Consider the following 19,361-nt stretch of genomic DNA (forward strand, 5'->3'; position numbering starts at 1 on the left):
GGTGGGGTGGCATAGACACACAAGTCCAGTTTCTTTAGTCCAAAACAATAGTAGAGTTTATTTTCACTCAAAAAAGGTAGTGCAGCAACAAAAGGAAACAATACAAAAATAAATACCTGCTCGGCTAGGCTCTAACTAAACATAGAATAGGTTACCTCACCTAGAATAACAGAAATCTAAAAGCCAGTAGAATCACTCAGGACACAGCTCCAAAAATAGGACCTCTTTCTTTGGCTCTCCAGCCAAGCTCTGCCAAAGTGTTGCTGCTGGAGCTGACTTCTTAAGCCTCCTTGATGAGCAGACTCTGTGCAGCTGAGTCACTGCCGGAACATCCCCAAAGAGTGGACTGGAGGGGGGGTGGACTGACAGGTCCCACTACCAACCTACCTGTCATTCCTAAAAATTCAGCCCAATACTGAGCATTTACCAAATGTTTTCTGCTGAGAACAAACATTCCTTCTGGAGTTTTCTCATCTCACCCACCTTAGTAGTCTGGGTGAGATGTACACCCCCTCCATTACCTGACCAGCCATCGGCTTACAATATATATATATATATATATATATATATATGTATATATATATTTTCTGCATACTTTAGCGGCTAGTACTGACCCACGCGGGTTAATATATAAAATTTCTAAAGCTTGTTTCATGTTATCCTATGAACCCGGGTACTCACAGGTGGTGAGTGAATGGTTAGAGGGATGATTGCGGGTAGCCAAAGCAGCTTGGCAAAGTGATAACCTTCATACTGGGATTTTCAATGGATGCATATCTGCTGCAGATTTTTTTTTCTGCATTGTGTGTGAATGGAATTAGCTAGAATCTCATCTACTTTGCAAATACTGTTAAACGCCGCAAAATTGTGGTGTTTACACTAAATGAGGCTCTAGCCCAGACCTGGGCAAAGTCCGGCCCTCTGCATGATTCAGTCCGGCCCGCACAGCTTTGACTAGGGAGGCGTGTCTAGGGGGCGTGTCTTAGTGCCGGCCGAAGATGGAGATGTGAAGCGTGTCATAAAGTACTCAGAGATGTAAGGTGAGCTGCGGGGGAGAGAGAGAGAGTGAGTGCCTGTCTATATGTGTGCCTGTCTATATGTGTCTCTGTGTGTGTCTGTCTATATGTGTGTCTGTCTATATGTGTGCCTGTCTATATGTGTGCCTGTCTATATGTGTGTCTGTCTATATGTGTCTGTATGTGTGTGTCTGTATGTGTGTGTCTGTCTATGTGTGTGTCTGTCTATATGTGTCTGTATGTGTGTCTGTCTATATGTGTGTCTGTCTATATGTGTCTGTATGTGTGCGTGTCTATATGTGTGAAACTGGGGGAGAGATGGAGGGAGGACATGAAATGGGGAAAATAAAGGGGGGTATGAAACTGAGGGAGAAATGGAGGGGGGGGGGACATGAAACTGGGGGTAGATGAAGAAGGCACAGACTGGGGGGACATTAAACCGTGGAGGAAGCTGTAGGGGGACCTGTCTGCCTCTAGTTGCCCCCAGTTTAATGTCACCCTCCAGCTACCCCTACAGTTTAATGTCTGCTTCCAGCTTCCCGATTTTAATGTCCCCCTCTAGTTGCCCCCAGTTCCATGTCCCGCTCCAGCTGTCAATTTATTGCCACCCTCCAACTACCCCCACTGTTTAATGTCCCCCTACAGCTGCTCCAGTTTCATGTCCCCTCTAGTTTCCACCAGTTTATACTGGGGCACCAGGAGAGGGGCTTAATACTGTGGGGCAGTTGGAAGGGAACATTACAATGTGGGGGCATATAGTGTACGGGTGACTGTAGGAGGATTATACTTTGTGGGAGCACATGGAAAGATGATTGGGAATGGGCGGAGTCAACGTAGAAGTGGGAGGAGCAGAATTTGTCGTGGCACGGCCCTCTAGCATAGTTTCAATTTCTTATACGGCCCCATGGGAAAATTAATTGCCCACCCCTGCTCTAGCCATACCCTGATTTGCTGAGCTAGGAATTAACAGACTATTTTTAATTTGGACTCTGTCACACCCAATAGTTATGTGACTGGAACAATTTACCGGTGCGGCATGATGTTGCACCAGCCAAATGACTGGGCATGTTCTGTCTAAGGGTATTGGAGAAGCTTGAGGGGAGATAATATGATTGGCAGGGAATTGTAATGTCGCAGCAGTAAATGCCGCAATGTCCATTGGACAGAATAGGTCATCACAACCAAAACTGTAAAAGTGTACTTGGTAAGCTTCTTGTATGACTTGTGTCAGGGTCTGGAGTTGCTCGGTGGGGTGGCATAGACACAAAAGTCCAGTTTTTTTTTAGTCCAAAACAAAGGAAGAGTTTATTTTCACTCAAAAAGGTAGCGCAGCAACAAAAGGAAACAATACAAAAATAAATCCCTGCTCGGCTAGGCTCTAACTAAACATAGAATAGGTTACCTCACCTAGAATAACAGAAATCAAAAGCCAGTAGAATCACTCAGGACACAGCTCCAAAAATAGGACCTCTTTCTTTGGCTCCCCAGCCAAACTCTGCCAAAGTCTGCTGTTGGAGCTGGCTTCTTAAGCCTCCTTGAAGAGGAGACTCTCAGCAGCTGAGTCGCTGCCGGAACATCCCCAAAGTGTGGACTGGAGGGGGTGGAATGACAGGTCCCACTACCAACCTACCTGCCATGCCTAAAAAATCCAGCCCAGTAACCGGAACTTTGAAATAACACTCAGCAGACAATAATTATCTGCTGAGAAACGTTCTTTCTGGAGTTTTCTCCTCTCACCCACCTTAGTAGTCTGGGTGAGATGTTCACCCCCTCCATTACCTGGCCGGCCATCGGCTTACACCTGACAATCCCTTAACGTATTTATTTATTATGCTTACTTATATAGCGCCATCATATTCCACAGCGCTTTATAGACATTGACAGTCACTGTCCCATATAGGGCTCACAATCTACATTCCCTATCAGTATGTCTTTGGTGTGTGGGAGAAAACCAGAGTACCTGGAGGAAACCCACACAAACGCGGGGAGAACATACAAACTCCTTGCAGATGTTGTCCTTGGCAAGATTTGAACCTAGGTAACCTTAGATATAGTATATTTCAGTACAATTCTAATACATATTTTTTATTACAGGCAACATGGCCAGTGGATATTGTGAAGATTTCTGGGAAGCGGAGAGCCTACCTGGCTTTCACGAAATGTCCCTTCTCAGCAATGATAGGCCAAAGAATAAGAAGATCTATGTGATGTACCATGGCACCACCTTAGAAGCGGCGATGCAGATTATTGAGAATGGTTTCAAGAGATCACGTGGTGGCATGTTAGGGAAAGGAGTCTACGTCAGCAGAGATATAAACAAAGCAGCAAACTATCCTTTAGGAGATCATTGGGATCAGGTTATCCTAAAGCTGAGAGTGAATGTAGGGCGAGTGAAGATGATAGACTATCAAGGTCATCCATTGCAGGCAGCATGGCATAAAGAAGGATATGATACTGCCTGGGTGCCTGAGTACTGTGGCATGGTGAGCAGTGGATTAGAAGAAGATTGTATTTGGGATCCTAATAGGATCAAAGTTGTAGGAATAGCTAGAGCGCCACCATTGTCTGTGCACAAATTTCTGAAACAGCTTCTGGAGAGGTGTACAGAGGATGAGTGATCCCTCAGTGCTTTACCTATACAAAGCTTCTCTACTATATACTGTATGTCACAGTCTACATATACAATACCTCTATATAGTCAATCTAAAAATCAATAAAAGTGCACTCAAAATCTGTGTTTCGTTATTTTTATGCCAACATGGTTCATGGGAGGTGCAAACAAAAACTCTCATAAAATACATACAGGTTACGTAGGAGAAGGGGATAGTGGGGTTACTTTTAGATGCATGGAGCTCCCTCTAATATTTGTCCTGTACAGGTAGGATCAAGTCCTATAGGGCTGCTATGTGAGTTTTAGGGTAAGTTCACATGGTGTTTTTTGGACCGGAACCTGACCGCCTCAGGTTCCGGATGTCGGGGCAGTGCATCGGCATCCAGTCATGCACTGCTCTCCGGATTAGGCGCAAATGGATGGGCCTAGTCGGGAGGGAGTGTCTTCGTGAGGCGAATCCGCCTGAAAGAATGAGCATTTCGGAAAAAAGAACTGATCAGCTCCCATTGATTTCAATGGGAGCTGTCTTTTTGGTCAGGATTTTGAGGCGGATACGGCCTCAAAATCCTGACCAAAAAACCCTGTGTGAACTTACCCTTAGACAATGGCAGCCTTGGAGATATTATGTAGCTGTGCAGGGTAAGAGGATATGTAAGAGTAAAACAGCCATGTTTGGGGATTATGATAGACCAGGATGGAAATGTAGGCCGTGCTCTGATTCTGAAGTGATGTAAGTTTAAATAGTTCCCCCTATGATGAGTGAGTGTAGAATGTCTATCGGCAGCTACTGTTGTTGTGGACCCAGCCCATGTAAGGGTAAGTTCACACAGGGTTTTTAGGTCAGGATTTTGAGGCCTCAAAATCCTAATCAAAAAGACGGCTCCCACTGAAATCAATGGGAGCCGATCAGTTCTTTTTTCCGGGAGCTGTTTGTTCCGGCTCCCGGAAAAAAGAAGTGACATGCTCCTTCTTTCAGTTGGATTCGCCTCGCGACATCTGACACTTCCTTTCAACTAGGCCCATTTATTTGGGCCTAATATGGAGCAGAGTGTGCGACTCCAGTCGCAGCTACCTGTATTTTGGTCCAGAACATGAGGCAGCCTCCGCCTCAGGTTCTGGACCAAACAACCGTGTGAACTTACCCTAATACTTAAGCCAGGGCTATACTGTGACTTTCTGTACCATTACAGTCCAGATGAATGCACTATGACCTGTGCAGAGGTCATTGTGCAAAGATGGGGAGTTGATAAGCTGTGACCATCAACTATTATGAACGGTGGTTACTTAAATATAGATATCTCCTTTCAATGTAATCGTGTTAGTGCTGAAAATGAGGTGGCGTGCAAAAAAATCCACAGAACAAAAAGTGTCTGTCTATTATTAGGCTTAGTAGCCAGAGTGAAAACTGATGGATTTTATCTATATGTATATAATGACATGGCATTTAGAAAAAATATGGTTAACATTAAAAAAAGTTAAAACATAGGTCATTTCATTTTATGCTTAATTCTCACTTGTGTCTGGTGTGTGCATGCTGCCTGGTTTCCATCTTCAGTCCCAGTGAAACTGGACAGGGGACAGAAACCCGGCGGTCAGCTTTAAAACCCATTCACTTGAATGGGTTTGTGAAGGTGACCGCCCGTGACCGCCTGCGGCCTATCTTCAGGGAAACCGTTTTTTTTAGCTGGACACAAAGTCGGACATGGAGGTTTTTACCGCAAAGTGGGCATGGGATTCACAAGAATCCCATCCACTTTGCAGTTACTGTAAAACGCTGCGATTTGTCCTGCGACGTGTCCACCGTGGGCAAATCACCATGTTACCGACCAATGGGTCCCTGGCCTAAAGAAGTTTAATCAGCCTTCAACCCCCAGGCTTATGGACTCAGTGGTAGATAAGGCTCCTGGGCCCAGGTGCGATTGCACCCGCTGCACCCCTTCAAGTTGCGCCCTTGGGTGAATGCCATATACAATAAAGATAAAAAACAAAAATACAATTTGAGATTTTTGATTACATTACCTGCGCAAGAAATTGAATTAGTGATCAAATAGTAGCATATAACTCCAAAAAAGTACTAATAAAAGCTACAGCTCATCCCACAAAAAACAAGCTTCCACACAAAAAAATAAAAAAGTTATGACTCTCAGAATATAGAGATTCTAAAACAAATGAATTTTGCCGAATAATTGATTTCATTGTGAAAAGTAGTATAACATAAAGAAATTATTATATTAATGTGGTACTGCTGTAACTACTTGTCCATTCAATAAATGTAATATTATATTATTATGCTACACAATGTTAAATTTGAATTTGAAATGAAATTTTTTTTCCATCCAACTTAGGAAAGTGAAAATGGTATCAATAAGCTATATGCCTCCTAAGATGGCACAAAACAAAAATACAGCTTGTTCCAAACAAAAAAAAAAATCAAGCCCTCATATGGCTATATTGACATAAAAAAACTAGGGTTTTTAAGATGTGACAAAGGGAAAACCAAAAAAGCAGTGTGCTTTAGTAGAAGGTCCAAAAACCGGGTAGCCGCGACTGAAAGACGATGCACTGCACCAGCATCCAGCCGCGCACTCAGCTCCGGATTAGGCCCAATGAATGGGCCTAGTCTGGAGGAGGGAGTGTCTTCAGGCCGAATCGCGAGGCAACTCGGCCTGAAGAATGAGCACCTCGCTTTTTTTTGCCGGGAGCTGGAAGAAACTGTTCTGGGAAAAAACGCCTGAGTGGCTCCCATTGATTTCAATGGGAAACGTTATTTTGGTCAGGATTTTGAGGCGGATACAGCCTCAAAATCCTGACCAAAAAACTCCATGTGAACTGACCCCAAAACTAACCCGCATGAGGAAGTCCATTAGTAGGAAAAAAGCAATATCAAAGTAATCTCAGAACCTTGTAGAACATTTCCAAATATGCCTTTGTCATTCAACATTGCAGCTCCATTATCAAGAAAATTGCAGTTTTATTCATTTGTAAATTAGGCGAAAAGGGATTTTAGGGTGTTTATCTTCCCCAGGCTTTGTTCTGTGCTGTAGATTGCTTTTCTTACTGATAGACTCACCCCATGGGTTAGTTTTATACTAAGGCCTCGTTCACATCTGCGTTGGTATTCCATCCGGAGGAGTCCGCATAAGGACCGCCCAAACGGAATATTGGTGTGCCAGTGAAAGCACACGGACCCATAGACTATAATGGGGTCTGTGTGCTTGCTGCCAGATCTTCCCAGGGATCATGCGCACAGTAAAGTACTTCACAATCTACTTTCCTGCCCACATGATTTGTGCAGGCAGCACACGGCAAACACACAGACCCCATTATAGTCTATGAGGTCACTGCACAGCCCATGCAGACTCCCCGAACACAGATTTGAACGAAGGATAAAGAACACTGCCTTTTTTGATTTTCCCTTTCTCACTGCAAGTTACTGGGATAACTTTGATCACAATTTTCCAAATTTGCAATCTGCCAAACCAGTATCCCTACGCTATGCTGAGGAGGCCCAAAAGGCTGAAACAGCGCTGTCCATAGCTGGGAATCTGTTCCTTTTGGAATAGAAATATTGGTTTGGCAATAAATCCCGCATCACATCAGTAAGGCTTATTAACTGAGTCATGTATGATGTTAAGGGAGCTGCCACTAGAGGGCAGCATACAGAGGCACTGTTCTCCTAATTACATCCTGGAGAATTTTTACCCATATTCCCTAGCAGACCAGGAATGACTTGTAAGTCTCCGTACGCCGATGTAGGCACACACTCTCCCCAATGTGTACGAATTTTCCTGTTGACAGACTTCCTTCAAAGGGTGGGTCAGGAAGGAGTTAAAATAATAAAAGAAGCCATACTCACCTGTCCTAGGTCCCAACATCCCAGCTGTAGGGTACTGGTTCCTAGCAACGGTCTTCCTTTTTGGCAGCCCAAAGATAAAGTAGCGGCTGGAGTCTGATCACTGGCATTAGTGGTCATATGTGGGTGTTTGGATACGTCATTGCAGGTGGGATGCAGTGCCTAGTACAGGTGAGTATAGTTTCTTTTGTTATATTAACTTCTTTTCTGCCCTCCCTTAGGCTAAGGCCCCACGGGATGATACGCAGCGCTAAAGCAATGCAGGAAAACCCGTGGTGGGAATGCATCACGGTTCTTCCCGCAGCGCTTTGAACAGAAAGTTCACAGAGTTTTACTCCGCGGACTTTCTATTACCATTATTCCTACGGGGAAGCTGCTGGCATTTCTGTAGATATAATTGACACGCTGTGCCATGCCGGTTTTGGAAATCGCAGCATGTACGCCCTGCAATTTTTACCGCAAAGTGGGCATGGGATTCCCAATAATTCACTTCTGTGATGTACAGTAGCAATGTAGTGCTTAGGAGTTAAATCTCACTTCAACAGAATAAAATTTTTAAAAATCTTCGAATGCAGAAAATGCTCAAGATATTAAGGGGTTAAAAGACATGTAACATGTAACTAAGTATCGACTTGGACAAAGTACATGGGGTAAGTAAAGTTAGAATCTGCTCGGTGTGGGGCGTGAACAGTAAACAGTTAATGAATTCATGACTCATTGTGAAAGTGAAAGAAGCCGCCTCGGTTTTCCTCGAGTTCTCTGAAGCAGACGTGGTAAGTTCAATGCTACACTGTATATTGTAGTTATTTTATTATTTTGGGTGGGTGGGATGGGTATGTCGGTGTGCAAGGAATGAAGGGCAAACCCAAATCCTGCCAGCTAGTGAGCATAGAGGTTTATGTATCACAATGTATTGATCTTGCTTGTCAGAACTAGAACTATTTTCCCTTCCGACTTCCAGTTACTGAATGTGAGACAGAGGCGGGAAAGGCATAAACCAAATCACAGGATGGGCTGAGTTTACTATGATAGCTGTATATCGGACAGTCGTCTACTGTTTTCCCTCATCCACCCCATAGCATGTACACCTGGCTCTACTGAGTATACAGGTCATGGGTGTGTAACGTTCATAGCCTGGGGAGTAACTAGCAAACCAGATTGACTCACAACTTCTACAGCTGTAAGCGCCAACTGAAGACACATCTCTTCAGACAGGCCTATCACAATTCCTAATGTAAAGCATTCTGCAGTTAGAATCCCTAAAATGAACCCTTTTCTGTTCATGCTCCGGCATTACCCCACGGGATATGATGCCGCACTGGACTGTAACGTTATATGTCCAGGCTCCTTATAGAGTGTAAGCTCTTGTGAACAGCGCCCTCAGTCCCATTGTGTGAACAGACTATTTCTCTGAAATTGATCTTTTTGTCTGTACTTGAACCCTACATTTTGTAACGTTCTGTGGAATATGTTGGTGATATAGAAATAAAATGTTTTTATTATTATTATTATTATTATTATTATTATTATTATTAAGACTGGGCCCCCTAGCAAACTTTTTGATTTGGGCCCCCCTACAACATAGTGTAGTGCCCCCTTACCTGGCCCCCACTCTGGATAACACCCCTTTACACACACTGTAATGTCCCAAAGTGCCTCCAGACAGTATAATGTCCCATAGCGATCCTTTCACATAGTATACTGTCCCATAGCGGCCCCTCTACACAGTATTATGACCTACAGTGGCCCCTCCAAATGGTATTATGCCCCACAGTGGCCCCTGCAAGTGGTATTATGCCCCTGTGCAAGGTATTATGTCCCACAGAGGCCTCTCCACTCAGTATTATGTCCCACAGTGGGCCCTGCATATGGTATTATGTCTCACAGTGACCACTGCACACAGTATAATGTCCCTCAGTGGCCCCTCCATACGGTATTATGTCCTACAATGACCCCTGCACATGGTATAATGTCCCTCAGTGGCCCCTGCTCACCGTATTATGCCACCACAAACTATTATTATACAATAGGGTCTTTTCAGACCCCAGCATATAATGAGTGGAGACCCAGGGGAGGTGAGGGAACATAAAATAGTCCCTCCACATAGCAATAATTCAAGTATTGTGCCCACCACAAAACAATACCTTACAATCAAAAGGGCATCGTATCCAACACCACAAAAAGCTTCCAAAATCACATCATAATAGAAATTGATATTGGACGGAACTAGTGCACGGTAATGAAAACTGAATGGCCTAAGGACTGGCAATACAGTAAAGTCAATGATACAAAATTATATTTAACTAGCTTTTACCCGCGACTTCGTCTGCGGTGATTTGAGAATTGGGCGGACACAGACGTGTGAAACTGTAAAAGTGCTTTAAAAAGTTTGGTGGGCTAGCAAATGTGATTTTATGTGTTATATTGTGTATGTTGTGATACAAACAATGTGATGTGTTATACAGCCTGTGTACAGGAGTATATATGTATCAGGTACTGTATATAGCAGTGATAGGTAATACATGTAATTATATAGTATATACAGCCTGTGTACAGGAGTATATATGTATCAGGTACTGTATATAGCAGTGATAGGTAATACATGTAATTATATAGTATATACAGCCTGTGTACAGGAGTATATATGTATCAGGTACTGTATATAGCAGTGATAGGTAATACATGTAATTATATAGTATATACAGCCTGTGTACAGGAGTATATATGTATCAGGTACTGTATATAGCAGTGATAGGTAATACATGTAATTATATAGTATATACAGCCTGTGTACAGGAGTATATATGTATCAGGTACTGTATATAGCAGTGATAGGTAATACATGTAATTATATAGTATATACAGCCTGTGTACAGGAGTATATATGTATCAGGTACTGTATATAGCAGTGATAGGTGATACATGTAATTATATAGTATATACAGCCTGTGTACAGGAGTATATATGTATCAGGTACTGTATATAGCAGTGATAGGAGATACATGTAATTATATAGTATATACAGCCTGTGTACAGGGGTATATATGTATCAGGCGCTGTATATAGCAGTGATAGGAGATACATGTAATTATATAGTATATACAGCCTGTGTACAGGAGTATATATGTATCAGGCGCTGTATATAGCAGTGATAGGAGATACATGTAATTATATAGTATATACAGCCTGTGTACAGGAGTATATATGTATCAGGTACTGTATATAGCAGTGATAGGTAATACATGTAATTATATAGTATATACAGCCTGTGTACAGGAGTATATATGTATCAGGTACTGTATATAGCAGTGATAGGAGATACATGTAATTACAATGTGATGTATTGTATTGTGTATGTAGTGATACAGACAATGTGATGTGTTATATAGTGGAAAGCTATATGTAAATGTGAGTGAGTAGAGTGAGGGCTACTCCTGAGGTGACAGTAAGGAGTGTGCAGGCAGGTTGAGGCAGGAAATGCCAGGCAGTGTGTGTGAGTCTATAGCTGGGGCTAGGAGTCCTGCTTTTGTGAGTCTCCTGCTAGGAAGCCATGTTGTTTAGTGGCACCAAAAGTAGCCTGTGACTCAATCCTAAGGGAAAACTATGTTTGTGGAAAATTGCACGCAAATCCGTCCAGGTGTTTTAGCGTGATTGAGGAACAAACATCCAAACTCACAAACATCCAAACATCCAAACACACAAACTTTCACATTTATAATATTAGTAGGATAGGCTAAAGGAGGGAGGTCTAAGAAAAAACAACTAGTGAAGCTACAGAAGACTTTCAAGACTCATTCATGTGGCTCGGACTCTTATTACTTTTCATATACTATGGTTTTTATCACTTCATTTTATTTTCAAGCTCCTGTCTCTTGGGACCATATATGACCAGCCAAGGAGACTCATGAAAATCACAGCGTTTTTCACACCTACAAAATCCTCCACCAACAAAGGTACTGTACCTGCTTAAGCACATGTGTAAAGCTGTAGCACAATGTTTTGTGACATGATATCCTGGTCCCATCACATTTTAGAGTTTGATGGTGGTGCGTCCAGTAGTCCATGTACCGAAGTGATACTGTAACTCGGCTGATCTTGCATGTTTTGTATGTTTCGACATCTATTAAAGCTGAGAACCTGCACAGTGAATGTCAACTATTGCTAGACAGACAGACAGACAGACAGACAGACAGACAGAGAGAGAGAGAGAGAGAGAGAGAGAGATAGATAGATAGATAGATAGATAGATAGATAGATAGATAGATAGATGCCGTAATTCTACACTTGATCACATTAACCATTTGTTGTATCTTACAGAGGAAGAGAGACTTGCTACCCAAGCCATCGACAACACAGAACACCTGCAGGAGAGCATGTCTGTCAGTGGATCCATCACAGTACAAACACCCAAGAAAAGAAGGGAAAGGTTTTCTGACCCAGAGATCCATAAACTCATAGATACAATCCTACAACACATCGACCAACTATTTGGGCCTACACCACTCAGTGCTGCAAGCAAAGCAGCGATCTGGGATGAAGTAGCGAGGGAAGTGAACAAAGTACGTGACAAGGAACGCACAACTGATGAATGCAAGAAGAGATGGCAGGACTATAAAAGGAAGCTTAAGCAAATTATTGATAACTTTAAAAGGCAGGGTGGCGAGATGGCGACTCTTTTAGAAACTTTCTCCAGGAGACAGATAATGGTGGCTCAGTTCTTTAAAATGGATGTAAGTGCTGAACCAATACATGAGGAATCTTCATCAGATTTAGGTAAATATTTTATACTATGTAAATCGTCACCATAACAAAAAGCGAAATATAGTAGGGTATACAGATAAGGGTTTTAAAGCAATGTTGGGACAAGGTTTAGGCACTGGAGACAGGAACAGGTATCACCTTTATAGATATACCATACATGTCTATTATAGGAATAGCCCTTTAAATGACTAATCATCTCACACATCAGTAATGTCTATCTATCTATCTATCTATCTATCTATCTATCTATCTATCTATCTATCTATCTCCCCATCCATCCATCCATCCATCGATCCATCTACACTTTTCCCTTTGTTATGTTAAATGTTAAAGAGAATGTATTTACAGAAATTACTCTTAGTGACAAAAAAAAAAATGGCGCCCCCAGATATAAATGTCGGCTTACTGTTAAACTCAACATGCAGTTATGTCTCAGATATGTAAATGCTCACAGGTTGATAAGGTGCTGAGTATGATATGCAAAATTGTGAGCCAAAAAATGCGTCAAAATTTTGGAAAATGCACCAAACTATTATGACAAAATTTTGTCAGAAACTAAACCAAATAATAAATGGTGTAAAGTCAGACTAAACAGTATAAAACTAAGCCAGACTTACAAACAGCATCAGACACTTAGAAAAAGTTAGCGTAGTTTATGACTGTCTAGTCTAACTTTGCCCTGTCTAAAAGTTAGACAGTATTTGTTTATTGTACCATAGGCCTTGCCACAAGAGGGCGTAAGGGTGCTTCCCTATATAAAAAAAGGCTCTTAATGGCTACTTTTGGGTAGTGCACCTCTTGGTGAGAGATCATTAGACATGTGTCTATGATGTACTCAAAGACATATTGCCTAGTCAGCAGATTTTGAGAGGGGGGCTTAACATTGGATGGAGAGAATGAAAGTCTTGATGAATAACTCCAAATATAGTCTGTTCTGAGTAACTCTTAGGTTCTAGATCAGGGGTGCTCACACTTCTTCAGCATGTGAGCTACTTCCTAAACTGATTAAGGCAAAAGATTTACTACCCACTTCTTGTGGGTGGGGCCGGGGCGGGCCTGTGGGCGGGGCCAGCTTGTGGGCAGGGTCGGCGCGGAGCGTGAATGCAGGAGACAGCGGCGTTCTGTGGCCGCCCAGGGATCCCCGGTGTCTGCTTTTTCACAGCGCAGGCTGAGAGTTATCTCTGGACACTGGCAGGCTGCGTCTGCGGCAGCCCCGCCTGCCAGTGTCCGGAGATGACTCTCAGCCTGCACTGTGAACAAGCAGACACCGGGGATCCCTGGCTGCATACCCCAATCGACCCATATGTCCTTCGCGATCGACCGGTAGATCGCAATCGACGTATTGGGCACTCCTGTTCTAGATGGTCCAGAAACCTGCTCAGGTCACTGCTAGAAGTAGAGACCATCAGGGACTCTGTAAGCATCAAAATCTGAGCAGTGGGGGATCAATGACACAAACACTGATTCTTTTATGAGTCTTTTTTAAACCAAACTTTTTAAAATCATGTATGAAGTTAGTAACTATTGGACTTCTGTTTATTTTCAAGGAGAATGTGTTTCTTCTAATCCTCTTCTGAATCCCTCCTATGTTATTGATTCGGATGACGAGATCGTCCCCAGCCAGAACAAATCACTTCCATCACCAACTTGCTTGCCAAGTACCAGCCACCAAGATAAATTAATTTCACAATCTCATGAGAAATCTCAAATGGCTACTAAAGCACGTGATCCCCATCACTCCAAGACAGAAGATGCGTCCATTCCGCAACATGCCGCCAAGTCCCAACTACAACTGGAGACACAAGTAGACCAATTAGTTGCTCAGCAAAAGGATATCTTTGAGGCACTAGAAAGCATTCAGAAGAATGTTACTGCAAGCCTGAATATCCAGAACAAAATGTACAACCTTGTGAAGGGCAGCTTCCTGGAGCTGCAGAAAACTCTTCTATCAAGCCAGAAGGCCTCCAATGACCACAGCAGTGTCTTTGATCTCAGATTGAATAATCTCCATACCAAATTGGATGAGATAAACAGCATCCTCCAAGTAAAGCAGCTTCAAGACATTATGTCCAGTGACGAGTCAGAGTTAAGTACAAGCGGCACCCCAGATGTAAGGGCTACTCCGTCCACAAAAAATACAGCAACAGCAATATGTACACCTAAGAAAAAAACTGTGAAGAGGAGATTGGACCAGGACCCTTCATCAATTGATTTTATAAAAAAAGCAAAACAGATCTAGTGACCACAGAAATTACAATCCAAGTATGCTAATATAATGTAATACTGCCTTCCAGAAAATTTGTTGCCAACATCGTTTGTCACCTTGCTGATCCTCTACTAAGGCTGGGCTTTCTTATTCCCTCCTCAGCTGGTCCCTGTACGTGACCACTGAAGCCTGTGACTGGCAGCCGTGGACATACATTGGTATTACACCTAAATTTTGCTGCAGATGTAAAACTTTGGTAGTTTTTAGAACACCATAAAAGGAGATATTTTGATGTGTGATCATCTCTCTATTGACAGCAGCTCCGGGATAGATTTCCCCTTCCCCAGCCCCTGTTCTTGAGTATTTTCTGGTGGCAATAACTTTTTTATTTAATTTTCAACTTGATTTCTTGTAACCAAACACTTACTTATAGCTAAGAATTAATATCTGCAATAACCTTTCTGTTATCTGACACTTTCATTAGATTCATTGTAACGTAGATGTTTATTTATAGGCAACCACTAAAGGCAGGTTCACACCTGCGCCCGGTCTCCGCTTTGTGGGTTTCCATCTTCTGCCCGAGAAGCTGGATAGGAGATGGAAACCGGCAGTCAGTGTCCACCCGTGAGCGTCTTCTAGTCTCCGCGGCTAAACCGTTTTTTTCTTAACTGGTCACAAAGTCCTGCATGTCCAACTTTGTGTCCAATTAAAAAAAAAAAAAAAAAACGGTTTCGCCACGGAGAGGCAGAAGACGCTCATGGGTGGACACTTTGCAAACCCATTCAAGTGAATGGGTTTGAAAATTGACTGCCGGTTTTCGTCTCCTGTCCAGTTTCTCGGGTAGAAGATTGAAACCTGCAAAGTGGAGACCGGGCGCAGGTGTGAACCCGCCCTAAGATTTGTAGTGACTCATTTATTGTAACTTTATATACGTATATTAATGTTGGTGAGGGAGTTTTATTGCTTATGACTGTATGTGAAGCTCCACGTTACTGAAACGCTGCATTTTACAGCACTTGCAAAGTGGATGGTATTCTGACTATTCCCATCCACATCTTGCAGAAAAAAATCCACAACGGAAAAGCTGCGTTTTCAATAACATGCCTGCGTTTTTGAAAAATGCAACACGTCAATTATACTTTGAAACACTGGTGCTGTCCATATAGACGCTGAATGTCTGCAGAAGAAGACTCATTTTTTTTCTTTATGCGTTTCACCACGTGGGACCTAAAGGAATTTTCAGAGATTTACAGGTTGACCTATGCTTAGGATAGGATCATCAATATGTGATTGGTGAGAGTCTGATACCTGGGACCCCCACAGATCAGCTCCTTGAAGGGTAAGCACTGTACCTGATCACGGAATACCAGCACCATACACTTGATTAGGAATGAGCTGCTGCTCTCGTGACCAACCAATGTGACATAATTTGCATTCGGAAGAGGCTGCAGATCTTCACTGATTTGTGGCTTTTTCAAATGGCGGGTATGTTGGGGTTCGGAGTGTTAAACCAAGACCGTCATCCACAAGTCTTGGAAAACCCTTTTAATAAAAACCAAAAATGGAACAGTAATCTATGGTCAATATGTCCTCATCATGTATACACTTCAGGCTCGGTTCACACTAGTGCCTGCTCTCCGCTGGGGGATTCTGTTCTCTATTACGCTTGAAAAATGCACTTTTCTCTCCGCATTTTTTGCTCACTTCGGGTGGAAACCCGCAGACCCCATTATAGTCTAAGGGGTCTGCCAGTAACTGCTTTTTTAATTAGGTTTCCATTTGGGGGGTCCCTCCCTTCTCCCGAACAGAAACCCAAATGCAGGTATGAACCTAGCATCATAATGTATTTGGCACTCATGTTGTAATATCTAATGTTTGGCCTACTGGTCTTTTTATTTTCTCCATAACACTAGGACAATATGGACTATACTTAATAATATGATGACTATGTAGTAGTCTTTCATTTTGTACCTAAATATTGCATTAAACGTATTAGAGCACTTTTTTTGGGATCATTCTCGGGCTGGTCATTTCTTTATACTATTGAATGTATCCGATTGGTAAATGATTCCTACAATGCACATTGGCTGAAATTTACTACGGTTATTGGGCCTGTTTATTGGTGTATTTTAAGGCAAAGGTCTATTGCATTCATATGAATTAATGGTTTGAACCAAAAAGAATAAATATCTGTAACACATTCACCTATTTTTATTTAGAGCTTAAAGAGGACCTTTCAAGTCCTTGGACACTGGTTGTATTATATATACTGCAGGTACGAGCCCGGGGGCCGGAGATATCGGTTCTATTACTTTCGGTACCAATATCTCTTCACGATCAGACACAGCCTTATAGTTTAGCCTCATCGTCTAAGCTATGAAGAGTACTTTCAGGGGGACGAGTCTTACAGCCCAGCAATGGCGCAGGCCCAAATACCACCCTTCAGACAGTGGAGGGATATCGATGCCGAAACTAACCTGCAAATACTTTTGTCACCCCCTCTACCTCATAGATTGTAAGTTCTTGCGAGCAGGGCCCTCAGTCCCATTGTGTGAAATGACTATTTCTTTGTCATGTATCTTTTTGTCTGTATTTGAACCCTACAAATTGTACAGCGCTGCGGAATATGTTGGCACTATATAAATAAAATGTATTATTATCACCATATGACCTATGATTCATCAAAGCTCATAACCCCCCGCCCCCAATATTTCTGGCCTACTTTTTCTGTGAAAATACCAACTCTCACATAATCTGCTCCATATAGCCTCCTCCATACTCCCATAACGTCTCTAATGGTATCAGCATCAGGACCTGTGGTAAAATCATGTTTAGAGATGAGCGAGTATATTCGATCAAATACCTCCCCTGCATAGTCATTGGTGTAAAAAAGCACCAGGGAAGGTTGAAGGGGCATCGAATTTTTACTGCGTTTAACTCCACTTCCCATTCACTTCAATGGGAGCGCTCGTAAACGCCGCTGTTACGAACGCTCCCATTGAAGTGAATGGGAAGTGTTCGGCAGTCTGCCGTAACGCCGGCGTGTACGGCTGTGATACACGCCCGGCGATACTCCGTGTGAATGCTCCCTAAGGTTCCAAAAGGTTTATATTATTAGGAGATCTGCAGTATTTCACACAAACAGGAACTAGACATGGATACTGGTACTAGAATTGGAGCTAGACACGGGCAATAGCATCACCTATAGCAGATGTGAATGTACTTTGATGACCACCATACATACGTTAAATAGCTGAAAAAAACAAAAAAATAGCTAGAGTATCATTTTAAAAATGGACATAGCTTAGTAAAATAGTAATTTGTACCAAACTTATTATAAGAAAGTGCAAGATTTTAGCAACAAAATAAGGTAATGTAAAAAGTATCTTCATGCAAGACGCACTAAATCTACCACAAACATGAGCCATTGTGTAAATTTAGAATATCTTGTGCCTTGGGAGGAGAGGAATGAGCATAATCGCACAATGTGGACTACATTTCTTATACTGATCAAGTTTGATATCTGCCAGAATAATTTTCTTTAGGCTGAAGTCCCACGTTGCGGAAAAGCAGCTTTTTTTGTTTCAGATTTTGTTGCAGTTTTTTGAACCAAAGCCGTTTTGTGGACTGAGCAGAAGGGAGAGGTATAAGAACTTCCTATATATCCCCCATTCCTCTTGTAGTCATTCTTGGCTTTGGCTCCAAAAAAACACAACAAAATCTGCAACAAAAAAAGCTGCGTTTCCGCAACATGGGGCCTTAGCCTTACCCAGGAATCGAGGAAAGGAACAGATCAGTCTCTAAGACAATATCAGCTCCTTAGTTCCATGAATCTGTCCACAGAAACCAGAGCCGTGGAGTCGGGGCCAGTTTAGGCTGTCAATCATTTATGAAGGAGTTGTGGGGAAAAAAAGGAGCATCAGAGATTTGTCCTACTGACTTCACAGTCCTGAAAAACATAGGCAGGGGAATTTGTAAGGCAATTGTTACATGACTATATCACATGGAAATGAAGTCGCATGAAGTCTGATGAGAACGTTGTTTGGTTGTGGCAGTCCTGTCAATGTGACATCACCGTTGCAGATTCTCTGTATACTAACAGTAATGTAGGTGGCGAGTACACAAGAGTGAACGCTTTTTTCCTAGTTTCTGTCTCTTCATCTTTAATCCCAGACAACCCCTTCAGTAATAGTTTGTTTTTTCAGCAGCTGTATCAATTTTCTCACCTGCATGGTCTCTCTCTAAGGTTGGGATCACATCTGCGTCTAGTATTCATCCGCTTGCAAACCGATTCAAGAGAAAAATGGTTTGGTAAAAAAATGATTCCAAACGGTTACACAGCGGATACTTTTTCTTCCCCCCTTCTTCATTCTGCGCATGTGCAGAGTGAAAAACGGATTGCAAAATGGACACAAATTGCTTGCTACCGTTTGTAATCCACTCTCCATAGACCTCAGTGTTAAATGTTATTTTTAGTACAAAGTCCTGCAAGTTCCACTTTTCTCTCTGCACAAAAAAAAGCGGAAACCAGACGGAAATGGCACAAACTGATACATGTGAATTACTTTTAAAACCCATTGATTTCAATGGGTTTTATTGCAGACAGTTCGAAATCAGTTTCTGAAGGTTTCAAATACTGATTTTGAACGGAGTTGCCGAACACAGATGTGAACCGGGCCTAATTGTCTAATTTTTTCCATAGTTGGTAGGTGGAGACTATAGTTGCTATGAGGTCTCCTACAGAAAGCATAAAAGTAGAGGAGAATCTGCTCCATAGCTATCTCATGCGGAAACACTAGCAGGATCATATAGGACATTATACTGATGGGAATAAAGCACTTGGCGCAAGATAGGAAGCAGTCTCTTTACCGGCTCTCTTTGGTGTCTCCCTCTCTATCTCATTTCCTGTTAGCT

General features: G+C 42.4%; 1 protein-coding gene and 1 pseudogene across 1 annotated transcript; both read left to right on the forward strand.

Moving 5' to 3' along the window:
- LOC142209973 (uncharacterized) overlaps positions 1 to 3,733 on the forward strand; it is a 41,349-nt pseudogene extending 37,616 nt beyond the window's left edge.
- A 4,478-nt stretch (positions 3,734 to 8,211) lies between these two features.
- On the forward strand, positions 8,212 to 14,665 carry LOC142210554 (uncharacterized). Its single transcript, XM_075279809.1, has 4 exons — positions 8,212 to 8,253; positions 11,343 to 11,433; positions 11,798 to 12,253; positions 13,789 to 14,665. Exons 2-4 carry the CDS (start codon positions 11,385 to 11,387, stop codon positions 14,478 to 14,480), a joined length of 1,197 nt encoding a protein of 398 aa, XP_075135910.1. The 5' UTR covers positions 8,212 to 8,253; positions 11,343 to 11,384; the 3' UTR covers positions 14,481 to 14,665.
- Positions 14,666 to 19,361: the final 4,696 nt, after the last annotated feature.

Source organism: Leptodactylus fuscus, chromosome 6, assembly GCF_031893055.1.
Source record: "Leptodactylus fuscus isolate aLepFus1 chromosome 6, aLepFus1.hap2, whole genome shotgun sequence".
Classification (NCBI taxonomy): domain Eukaryota; kingdom Metazoa; phylum Chordata; class Amphibia; order Anura; family Leptodactylidae; genus Leptodactylus; species Leptodactylus fuscus.

Bases quoted from the DNA above. Each gene is read 5' to 3' on its own strand.
- LOC142210554 (XM_075279809.1), top strand. From the start codon at position 11,385: ATGAAAATCACAGCGTTTTTCACACCTACAAAATCCTCCACCAACAAA. The intron at 11,434-11,797 runs GTACTGTACCTG...TGTATCTTACAG, and splicing joins AAAATCCTCCACCAACAAAG to AGGAAGAGAGACTTGCTACC. The intron at 12,254-13,788 runs GTAAATATTTTA...TTTATTTTCAAG, and splicing joins GGAATCTTCATCAGATTTAG to GAGAATGTGTTTCTTCTAAT.